This window comes from Pezoporus wallicus, unplaced genomic scaffold (assembly GCF_028554395.1).
Source record: "Pezoporus wallicus isolate ANWC-B61680 ecotype Strahan unplaced genomic scaffold, APGP_CSIRO_Pwel_v1 scaffold_6445, whole genome shotgun sequence".
Lineage (NCBI taxonomy): Eukaryota > Metazoa > Chordata > Aves > Psittaciformes > Psittacidae > Pezoporus > Pezoporus wallicus.
Window position 1 is genome coordinate 4,776,499 of NW_026641753.1, and position 12,544 is coordinate 4,789,042.

At 36.4% G+C, this 12,544-nt stretch overlaps 1 protein-coding gene and 1 long non-coding RNA gene across 2 annotated transcripts in view; one reads left to right on the top strand and one right to left on the bottom strand.

The window, feature by feature from the left end:
- Positions 1–1,369: 1,369 nt before the first annotated feature.
- The window catches only part of LOC130607767 (uncharacterized), a 137,841-nt gene continuing 126,666 nt past the window's right edge, over positions 1,370–12,544 (bottom strand). The window contains exons 5-6 of the long non-coding RNA XR_008974333.1: positions 6,208–6,299; positions 1,370–2,071 (exon numbers count right to left, since the gene is read on the bottom strand). This is a non-coding gene — a long non-coding RNA (uncharacterized LOC130607767). The remainder of the gene's footprint in view (positions 2,072–6,207; positions 6,300–12,544) is intronic.
- Positions 7,080–12,544, top strand: part of KLHL4 (kelch like family member 4) — a 45,736-nt gene continuing 40,271 nt past the window's right edge. Inside the window, exon 1 of the mRNA XM_057425156.1 lies at positions 7,080–7,905. Coding sequence (XP_057281139.1) covers positions 7,484–7,905 — 422 coding nt within the window. The 5' untranslated portion in view covers positions 7,080–7,483. The remainder of the gene's footprint in view (positions 7,906–12,544) is intronic.

Genomic DNA, 12,544 nt, shown 5'->3' on the forward strand with positions numbered 1-12,544 from the left:
AAATACTAAATCAGTTACGCTGAAAACAAAAGCTTGCTGTCCTCTCACACCACAGCATACATGTGGCATATTATATGGAGAGTTTAGTGATATCAACACATTTATTTTATGGGTTCTTATTAACTACCAAAGTGACAGGGGTGGTTTGTTTTATTCAATTTATTTTAGGGGTCAGAAGAGGCAACAAGACATGCTACACAAACTACATTAAGACAGTCAAACTTGTGGCAACGTTTGTAATAAGAAATATTAAGTTTGAGAAAGAAGTGTTGTAACTTAAAGATCTGAACTTTCAGCACACTGAGTTCTTACAAAAAAGGAAACCTGTTACCAATAGACTAATGCTAGAAGGTATGCTGAAACATGCAGTAACTAGTGAGAGAATCAACTGAATAAAGCTATTTGTCTGAAATCTTCTGGGACAAAGGATTTAGAATAGTGCATGTTATGTATCTATGATCTTCTACATATATAAGATTGATTCTATTAGAATAAGATAGAATAAATATATTGAACCCTCTGACTAAAAAGGAGAGAGACTATGTCACTATATCGCTACTGAACTGAACTGAATTACTTTTACTACCTCTTATCCTTGAAAGTTTATCCTTATTATTTGCAGTAGCTGTATGATTACATCACAGCATATCACACAGTGACTTGCAACAGCTTTATGCTAATAATAACAAAGGTTGGTTATCAAGACCCCATTGTTTGTAAATTTAGGAGCTTGCTTATATATATAGTCACATTATGAACATTAGCTTCAGTCTATATAGTTTGTATCAGTTGTCCATGAAGTGATAGATTGATTAGTGTGTTGTTAATCTTAAAGCCACAAATGGGACATGTCATTTTTATATATGAGTTTCCCACTGATTAGTAATGGCATATATGTCAATGCCTTCTTAGCCGGTAAATGACCATACTTATTGGCAATAGGAAACTGACTGTAAAAAAAAAATTATTTCCCTGTGAAGTCTTCTCTTTCTCCTTTGAAATCCAGTTTATTTTTTTTTATTACAAACACAATTATTAGTTCTGTATTCAATTGTTTTGATTTTGGATAAATATCTCTTCTATGTTTCGAATAGTTTTTCCAATTTTAGGCCATATCTGGGTCTAAGTCATGTTTCCTATGAACAAACATCAGTAAAATAATACAATTTATTTAAATACCTGGCAGAACTTAGAAGCGAAGACCTAACCAGCGAGATAATACCATTAAATAATTAAATTCAGGCTAGTATCTCTGCAGACTACATAGTTTTGCTCACACTTATTAGTAAAGGTCAAAAACAGAGCAACAGGCATTTTTATGAAGTCATACAGTAAAATACCGGGTTCTGAGACATGCAGAATAAACTATTCCCTAGAAATGCAATTTTTTCTCTCAAAACAAAACCGACGTTAAGTTTGAAATTTCACTTTGGACACTTCATACGGATTTTGTTATCTTGAACATATTTAAAGCTATTTTAAGACCCAAGTTGATTGTTTAACCCACTTGGAAAAATGCTTTCATAGAAATGGGCTCTTAGAAAGTCAAAACACACCTATTAGATTTCTCTCATACAACAGTACGCCAAGCACCATTTGTACATGCATAATTACAGACTGCCTTTTCCTGGCTCTGCTAATCCCTCTTGATAGTTGGGAGTGTTACTCTTCATAAGGGGCAGACTTTTATAAGAGGAATAGTTATATATAATTTCTTGTCATAAAAATTCCATGAGTTTATACATGTGCTACATCAAGAAAGTCAACAGACTTCATAAGTAGCCCAGGAAGAAGCTGAGGAAAACCGCCCCCAGCATACCTCATTCCAACTCTCATAGCAGCTGGCAGAGATTTAGAACAGTCACTGTTTCAGCAGAAGGGAAGTGTGTTTGCAGAAGGGCTGTGTTACAGCTGCACCACTGACTTGCAGAATGAAAAGATGGATGCTGCAAACTGGCAGCATGTTTACAGGACCATATTCTTTGTTAGTGTTGGACAGGATAAGAATCCCAGACTCACAGAATGGTGGAGGTTGGCAGGACCTCTGGAGCTCATCTGGTCCACAGTCAACCTGAAGGGAAAAGGTGAAAGTTAGACAAGATTCTCTAAACTGAAAAGTGTATTTATCTGTTCAATACAACAGCACTTAATAACTGTGCTTTGGAAAGTGCTATATTTCTGCTTCTCAGATCTCTCAAATAAAGTATCCAGAATAAGTAGTAATTTTGGAAAATCCTCACCCTAACCCTTTTTCACCTTTATTCAAACCTGTCGGCAATTATCTTTTCTCTCTCATCTGCCTCAGTCCCTGATAGCAAATAACAGGTATATTTTGGTGGGTTAAAATGGCTTGTTAGCTTGGGCAACTGATTTAATATTTTTGTTTACAGCAGCAGAACACTCTCAATAAATGCATTATTATTATTGTTTTTCTGCCTCTTCCATTTCACGATGTGGTATTGTGGTCCTTGATTTTACCAGCAGATAATTAAATAAGTACCGTAACAATTGGCTTTTGAGCACAACAGTTTGAAAAATCAAGAAAAAAAATCTCAAAATTTACTAAATACCATAAAAATCAGTATGAAATATTTCATAGTTCTTTGCATTTACCCACATTTTTGCCATTCTCTTATATCTTGTTCTTGACCTGTAACAGTTTCTTTTCAAGTCGTGTTTGAGCTTACGTTTGCTGCACTAACATCATCGCTTTCAGGTCCTTGTTCAAGGGGGATCCTTCCCAGTCATCTGCGGGGTGGATATTTGCTATTTCTTATTTCACTCTGATACTCTGGTTTAATTTTGAGGGTGACAATGTTCTTCCTGTTTAGCAAGAACTTAATCAGACTTAAACCATGCTTAGCTCTCACATTCTATTTCCTTGGATCTTGTAGAAATAATGTGATTTTTTCCAATTTTGGCATACTAATTTGTAGGTGGGTTGTAGTACAGTTTCCAGTTATTTGAGGAAGCAATTGCATCTAAATTTGTTAACACTTCCCCTTAAGTGGATCATTTCACTGTCTCCTTTAGTAAGAAGTATCTAAAGTAACTGATTGTCCTAAACTCATTTGCATTTCCTGGGATACAAAGTTTTGTTTTAAAAGAAAGTTGAACTTTCCTGCAGATTTTAAATATAGCTATTTGGTTTTTTTGCCATGTTCCTTTCCATTTAACTTTGACTTCTGCTCATGCTGGTGCTGTGCTATGCAGATGTTTCCTGGAACATCTCTTTCACAAAAAACGAACTAATGGGAGTTCTCATGAAGCACTGTTTTCAAAATACTGTAATAAAAATATTCAACTCCTTCTCTTTATCTGGCCTCACATGCAGTGTAAATACACAGGCTGAGTACACAACTATGAAGACCCTGTAGAACACAGTGTTTCTGTAGACAGCATACAGGATTTTTAAACAGTCTGTACATACATAGATCTTACACGTTTTCCCCAAATGCAAGCACAGCAGAGTATACAGTATTGATAGGAGCTTGTAAATGATTTTCTGAAAAATGTAATGCCAGAATAGGCATCAAATATCTCAAAAAATATGAGAAAACATTCTTAACTTTCTGTGCTTAGCTTGCTTTTTTGATTGTCTCATTCAGCATACCCAGATTTTTCCTATTTTGCTTGGCATTGAGGACCTCTGGTCCAAAGCTATCCTTACCTTTATCCAATAAAAAAATCCAATTTTTCTGGTCTGCCCTGCACCCAGCAAGGATCTACTTCATTAGCTCTTGCTAGTAACCCAGTCCTTGCAATACTCCTGGCTTCATAGAATGCAAATAGTATCTTTTCTTAATTACTCTACTAGAAAGTTAGATGATTCCTTTTTATTATTCTCTGCTAGGCTTGTGGGAACAGAGGTATTTTCCTAATAGGCTTTTCATGCATGCACTGTATTAGCAGCTCAGGGCAAACAGAAAAAGAGTAAGAAATAATTTTTGATGTTGCTTTTGAGAGAAGAATAAACTTAAATAATTGCATGAATATATTCCACTTGCTAGACTTCTAAAATAAATAAATAAATTACTAAGGTATTAACTAGGAAACTCAGACATTTTGAAATTCATTACAAAACTCCTTTCTATGAGGTGTTTTGGCTGCAGAGGAACATGGGTGGCAGCAGAAGCTAGAAGTAAGTTTTGATGCCTCTTTAAAACATGGTTTGTGACAGAAAGAAAATTCTCAATTTCTTCTTATAGGTAGTTTCTGACAAAAATAATGTTACAGTTTACTAATTCAAAAGTTGTAGTAAGTATTTACACTTGTAATTTAAAGATTAGTATAAACACCTATTTAGACTCTTACTATGAATATATATCCTACAAATTATCTGGAATCTCAGCATGTTTATAGAAACCTTTTAACATTATGCCCAATTTCCTGCTAGATGTCAGTCTACCATCATATTTAGTGTGATTTCCTGACCTGGTCAGAGATCTTCCTCAAAATCTCATACCCAGTGAACTGAATAGAGGTTTATCAGGGAATAAAGACTTCTTTTTCTTCAAACTACTAGCAAGCCTCCTGTGAGGTAAAGAATTGGGAATCCTCCACAACTGCAGGCAGAAACTTTCAGCTGTTTTGCTCCCAAACTGGAGTTGAGGTTTCTAGAAATGTATCTCTTCTTCATAACTAACCACCACATTAGTTTTACTGTTTAGGTTTACTACAGTAGCTACTAGATAAACATCTAAATAAACACTAGATGAACATCTCCAGTGCTCCCTAGCATGTCACACAGTCACAGAACAGGCTGGAAGGGACCTCTGGAGCTCATCTTGTCTGACCACTTGCTCAAAGCAAGTCCAGCTAGAGCAGTTACAAAGTGCAACTGGGATCTCACTTTACTTGGCAACCTCTTCCCACCTGCCTGATGACCCTCATAGGCAGAAGAGTTTTTCCATGCACCAATGTGAGTCTGTTGTCTCTAATCCTGTCACTAGGTATCCCTAAAATAGCCTGCCTCTGTCTACTCTGTATCCGCTCCTACAAGGTACCTGAGGGCAGCAATAAGATGCCCCTGAGCCTTTTCTTCATAAGGTTGAACAAATCATATTCTAGCAGCCTTCCCCCATCCGTCATATGCTCCAGCTGCCTGACCCTCTTAGTGGCCCTGGCTACACTTGCTGTAGCCCTAGAAAATCCTGTTCTTTGGAGATTTCCAGGCGTGGGAAGCAAAAATAATGCTGTTATGGTGGCTATTTATCTAAATAAGTCCAAACAAATTAGGAACAATAATAACAGAAAACTTGTTTCTTTTCACATTTTGAATTTTGAACCCAGCCAGACACATACCTAAAAATAGATTATTTATCAAGAAATCATCAGGAAGTAATATATCATATCAGTTTCAAAGGAATTTAGTTCTCTCACCAGAAGACAGATTTAATTGACTGAAAGCAAGTATGTGGCATGTATATGTATAAATGTGGTGCAGCTTTATGCCACATACCTTATTCTAACAATTTCAGGCCTGCAGTTTTGGTTTATCAAATCACATATGCTGTCCTAGTACAGCACACTGACATTTTAGCCAGAATGGTAACAAGCTGTGTGAAAAATAATCTACTTATGGCCTACTTGACACATACCCTGTGTTGACCCAAGCTGACTTTTTGAGCAAGACAGTCTCTTCAGCATTGTCCAGTTTTACTGTTTTAAATCTGGGTAGACACATTTCATCTGCCAAGACATGTACTGAGTTAATAGGAAATGGAGTTATTAACAAACAGAAGTACTGTTTGTACCTTCTCAAGTAAAATTCAAGGAATGTGCTTTTGGTGATATCTTGGAGAAAAGGATGACTTCTGCAAAACGGATTTAAGGAAAGGAAACCCACAGAAGATTCGTGACACTGTGAAAAAATATGGATTAAATGTATTTGAGCTGTTGCTAAGAGGAACTGACCAAGCTGCTGAGGTAGCTTAATGACCTGATTAAGATAGCGGCAAGAAACCATGTTCTCTGTCCACCTCAACAAGATTTTATCATACATAATTATACTAACTTGGTATATAGATACTCCCTCTTAAAACAGATCTTGGACGGCCATGTAAATGCTGAGGAATAGACATACATACCAATAGGTCTTATTACTTTTATAAAATTGAACAGAATAACACCCATAGATGTGTAGGCTGAAATTGAAGAGAAACCTTAAATTAAATATTATATAGTTGCAATGCAAGAAAAAAGTACCTGAACTATTTGTGTCTCCAGAAAATGTCAGATTGTTATAAAAGGTCATCATTAAACTGTGAAAACATCTTGCACAGGCCATCATCAGCAAACTGTGCAGAGTATAACACAAGAAAAAATAATTAACTCCTTTTAATTCTTTTCAGTTTGTATATGAAAATATTCTGTGTACATTATTTTAAAACACACAGGGAGTACTTCTCACAGCCCTGCTATTAACAAATGTATGGGAATGAATATACATCACCTATTAAATTTGCTGAGAACACGTCACTGTGCACACTAGCAACAGAAAGGTGTTTTCTGAAAAAACAAACAAAAAACTAAGCAAAACAAAAAAAGCAAACCAAAAAAACCAAAACCCAACCCCCCCACCCTCCAAAAAAACCAAACCGCATAAAAACCCCACACTCATTTCAGGGTCCGTGAGAAATTAAGAGCAGGATGGCAAAGGGTGTTTACACAGGCACTCAGCCAGGAAACAGTGTGTTTTCCACAGATACAGTCACTGAAGGAGCACATCTCTGATTTTCATGAGCTCCCTCCCTCTGTTCTCATACCCCTCTAATTTTATCCAGAAATCTAACTGTAGGTGAGAAAATACATACAGTTCTTCACAATGTATTCAAATGCTGCCTTTTTCCTTTAGGTAAGTGCTACCACACTGAGGCCATTTGTAGGAATTTTACCCAGCAAGATAAACAAATGCAAACCCCTTAAGGAAACAGGATAGTTTCACAGTGAATCGTTAGCAAGAATCTGCGTAAGACGACTATAAAGACTTTATATATCTTCTGTGAAATGCAGCATTGCTTATTAGCAAGCTTGATGGAAAACCCTGTGAGATAAAAGTCTTGTCACTTTATTTGTATGTGCTTTCCTGCATCTTAAGTTGCAGCTTCGGATCCCTTAGGATCATGTGAGGCTAGGTTATATATTAGAGAGCTGTGCTATAGTACTGTGAGAGTGTAAGCCTAGCAGCTGGGTAGTGTTATGGTTGCTGCTTTCCTGTGCTAAGCTGATTTACTTGTTTAAGGTCTGACCTCATCATCCTGTCAGTATGGATTCCCACCTATACAGTTAGCAGCAGCTTAGCATCGGCTTGAAGAGCTTGCAGTATATTAATCAGAAGAGAGAGGGAGAGAGCTACCGGTATTTGTTCTTTTGTTGTCTTTTCTTAAGAAGAGGAGTTGAAACACAAGAGATAACAAAGAATCCGTTTCCTTTCTAAAAGAATAGGCTTTTTTTCTTTTTTTTTTTCTTTTCCCTGAAAAAAATGTCAGTATCTGGAAAGAAAGAGTTTGATGTGAAGCAGATCCTGAGGCTCCGCTGGAGGTGGTTCAGTCACCCCTCGCAAGGCTCCACAGGCACGGGGGGCTGCCATCAGCAGGAAGGATATGAGCACAGAGGGACACCGATTCAGAACAGGTTGAAGAACCACTCTCGGGACAGAAATGGGCTGAAGAAAAACAGCAGTCCTGTCCACCACAACATACTAGCCCCCGTGCCAGGTCCAACCCCAGTGCATCACCGATCTATTCAAACCTGGCATCAGCAACATCTCATTGAACAGCTTCGATCATATGAGGATATTCCAAAAACAAGCACAGAGGAAAACTGTGTCAAAGAAGATTCAAGTAAAACCACACAGGAGTTGCAGATGATCACAGAAGAAAATTCAGATGAATCTGCAGAGAGGTAGGAGTTTTAAAGTCTGCACTTAGAAAGCTGTACTTCTATCCAAGTTATTCCCTGAAACTGTCTTTGTTTTTAACCTGAGTTCCTTCCTGCATTAGTCTCACTTTCTATATGTGCACACCCACACTGAAATTAATAGGAACACATTTACATTAAAAAAATGAGCAGGAACAGTGTCACGAAATGTTGATCTTTGCTTCAGATACATCATTTCATAACTATTCCAGAAAAATAAAATCTGACAGTTTGTCAAACTGTCTCTATTACAGTTTCCAGCATATTATTTTCTTCTTTATTTATTATGTGTGTGATAAAAAATGAGCCTTCTGAAATACTGTCCTCATTCTGACGTTATCAATGGGTGCAACTTTGACAAATGGGAAGTGCTGGAGGTGCACAGTCTGTGTGGTTGCCACCGATCTGTCAAATTCCTCGCTGCTTATTTTTGCTGCCTTCTTGACAAGTATAATTAACATTGAACTAAGTGGAAAGGAAGCGTCATTACTTGCCATTTTTAAAGGTTTATTTTCAATCCCTTTACTTTCAAGGTTTATTTAGTATACTAAGACAAACATTTTCTGCAAGGTCAGGTGAAAAAAAATTACAGCTAAGAGACCTTAAATGTGTAAGCACAAAGGAAGAGCTATTTTTGAGATTTTTATACAGAGAAGAAAATATTAATCAGTTATTTTAATAAGCATGCCTTTTATTTTTTATTATTTTATTTTCCAAAATCGATGTCAGCATTGTTAGCTATACAGCAACTATGTTACCCCACCTTGGACTCAAATTATGCCTCTGTAATGTGATTATTTGCACCTTTTGATGAGATTGCCATCAGTCTTTATGAATAGTTGAGATTTCTCGCATTGCGTTTAAATACAAATCTGTCTTACTTGAAGTTACAGTTTCAGTAAAAACAAAGCTGACAGTTTGTGTATTTTTAGTTGTTAGTATTTTTCAAGTTGTGCATCTGGTGTAGGGAACATCTGCAGACTGAACAAGAAGAAATGCATTCCAAAATGTCATTTTGAAACCAGTATGAGTAGTCAATATGTACTACACAAAATCATTACAGAATAAAATCACTGAGGTGGGAATGTGTTTGCTCTCTTTTGCTTGTTTACCAGTGTACTAGTTTGTTTCAAATGATAGTACACATCTCCTTAAAAAAAGAATATCAACTTAACTTAAAGACAAATAAGGAATACCAAATAATAAAAAAGAGATTCTATATCAGGTGAAGAAGGTGGTAAAAAAGCATAACCAATTTAGTTTGGAAGGTGCTAAGCCACTAGCTCCTAAAATAAGATATGACATTTGCTCCAGCTATATATAAACTTTCATATGTGCCTTCATATTCATTCAAATTTAAGTTCTCCTCTTGAGCTGGTTAAATTTGCAGCTTTTATAATAGTTTTGGGAATGTACATACCTTACAAAGTATTGGTATATTCAAATAAGTTTATTTTCTGTAAAGTTATCAGGTTTTATGCATGTTGTAGGTTAAAATCCATCTTAACATATACCTTAAAAGGCTGAATTTGTAAGAAATTATTTAGAAAATGATTAATGGTTACAAGTTTCTCTATAATTAAAATTTAATTCAAGAAAATAAATGTATTATTAAAGATAACATAGCTCAAATGTCTCAAATACATACCAACAGTGATCATTATATAAATCACTGTTCTCGCCCTGTAACATCCAGCACAGACCACACACAAATTAATATGATAATTGATTGGGCAGGTTTATATCTGTATTTATCTATATCTTGTTCCCACATATATTTTCATCTCTTCAGTACAGTGCCTCTTCTTATGCTTTTGAAATCATATTTTTGAATAATTTTGGACCTCCTTTTTCTTTTAGAAGTTCCAAACAACTGATTGCAATCAATGGGATCTGATAGTAATTAACACATCTGAAAAATCAGGCATTTGCAGGATCCCCCGAGTCCATCCTCTTACACTGTGAAAGCCACTGCATAATGAACCGTACAATTAGTGCAGCCATATGCTCTTTCACATTCAGACCTGAGGACACCAAAGACAATCTCAATCAAAATTGCCTTTATTTTCAAAAAAAGGAACCATACCTTCAGAATTCTCTAATCCAGAGAGTTTACCTCTGTCTACAGAAGTCCCATTTTCAGCTGAACTCTAAACCAGGGTACTGCTACATGACACTTGGATGTTGAAAATAGTAGAGAAAGATAGAAAATCAGGCCAAGACCTCAATCTTCAGCAGACTATGAACACAATTTCTACCAGCAGCTTAAATTCCCTATGAAAAAGTTTTGGAAACTGAAACCAACATTCTCATTTTCTTCAGAAAAAAATTGGGATGCCTCTCTCTAGAAACCTCAGGACTTCACGCTTTCAGTGATAGAGACATTGCACCCTGGGGTTTGATGCAACAGGGTGGAAAGGTAAGGAGGAGGAGGAAAGGTAAATAAGGACATTCCAAACAATAGGTCCATTTTGAATATACCATCATCAGTACACTTGTTTCTGCTTTCTTCAATCTTTTTTGGTATTCTTGTACCCAAACTACATACCATGAAACCTGAAGAAACCCTTCTGACTTACAGGCTTGCTCCTGAATGATACACCATGACAAATGACAAAGTGAGTGAGAACTTAAGTGACCACAACTCATTAGTTTTGTTGTAACAGCAGCTGGTTAAAATGTGACCAACCAATAAATGCAAGGTGCATAACAGATAAATAAACGGCTTATTTGGGGAAGTACAGCTTCCCTGTGTGCCTGGGGACTGTCTTCTTCAGCGTTGCTTCTGGATTTTGTACACTTCAGCTAGTTAGTGATAATCTCTGATCTCCTCTACTCTCTGGAATCTTTTGAGGTTCAGGCTTCTCCACTAGGAAGAGCCTGAAGCAGCTCATTTCATTCAGAATAAGGGATCTGGCAGTGGTCCAGAGATGTCCACAAAAACTCAGAGGATTTGACTGCTAGAGTTTGTTTGACAGTCAACAAAACTTTGCTCTTGTATGCAACACAAGAACACACACAAACAGGAAAAGCACTGATACTTCCTCATAGAAAGAACCTATGATATTGAATTATCTTGATTATTTCCCTTGATAAAGTTTGGACTCACAGGCATGACTGTACTGGCCTTTCAACAGGAGCAGTAGGCTTAATGTTTATTAACATTATGCTACACTTCCACATTAATTTATGCATGCTTGCCTGGAGACATATTAGGATTCTGTAAGTATACTATTGAAGACCAGTGTGCTGGCAAATTGTGTGTGTATGTCTTTTCCTACTTGCCCAAAGGCAGTTAGATTTCAATAATGAATGTAGCATCCATTCATCATTTTTCACTTATGCACTTTTTCTAATTATATGGCTAAAAAATTGCTGACAGACTCTAGCTTGGTTGACAAGCCTTAGTTTTGCTAAGAATACATGCTTTCTATACTCCCATATGAGACAAAATATACTTCTAATTAATTTTAATAGAATCTTTTGATGTCACAATCCAAGCAGTCAGTACATGGAAACAAATTTGGGAGGAGTATCCTCTTAATTGAGGCAATAGTGACAATTTAACTGATGCTCAGTTATTTTGGTAGTTCATCTTAAGACATAAAAACCTCATCTGATTGTCATCTTTTCCTTTTTTTTTGCCAGCCGTATGGACGTAACTCACAGACCATTTCCCTCACTGTCTCTGACACATGCATATACAAACACATACAAATATATGACTATTTTGGACATTATCCCCTACGTGAGAGTTTTCCCTGAAGTTCTGTTTTTATTTCCAGTAGAAGATAATAGCCTTGGCTCACACTTCAATGTGAAATAAAGGTACTATATGGAAAAAGTACCCCTTTAACTATTGTGGTATCCCAGAAGATACCGAACAGGTGGAAATGAATAAATGAGCATGCTGTGCCTGACCCCAATTTCTTGCACCCATAATACTATTTCTTTGGTTAGCTACTCTGGCAGAGGCCAAGGACACACATTGCCATGTTTCCTTCTACTAAGAACTTTCCTGGGAAGAGCCATTATGCTACACATTCATCATGTCCTCTCAAATTTGTAACATGCTCACTGAAACTGTGTCTACTTAATTTTTCAACGCAAAAGAACATTAAAAAAAAAAAAAAAGAAAACAGGTGATAATCTTTCTGGTAAAAATGAAACATATAAATTTTTCTGGTCAAACCAGATCGAGAGGGTTTGTGCAATAACAATGGAATTCTGGGTATTCAAATAAGCAGAGTCCTACCACTGATTCACAAGAACGACTGATAATAATGACAATGCATCTTGTAAATGGGAGAACTATGACGTATCCTTTCCAGAACTGAAGCGCTGCATTCACAATAGTACATCATGACACTGTTTTCCCTTTATGACCAAGAATTCAGTTTTGTGAATCATATCTGATGCCTATAAGTTTAGAAATTATTATTCCTGATCTCGCACAGCAGGAGCCTTTACTTTTAAATGAAAACAGAAGTGCTCCAATTTTATTTTCACTGAACTCCCATCGTGTTGAGAAAAGAGCTTTCAAAAAACTTAACTCTGACAAATAAAAGGTTTGCCAACATAATAAAGAATACAGGACATCTAGTCAGATGGCATGTCAATCCTT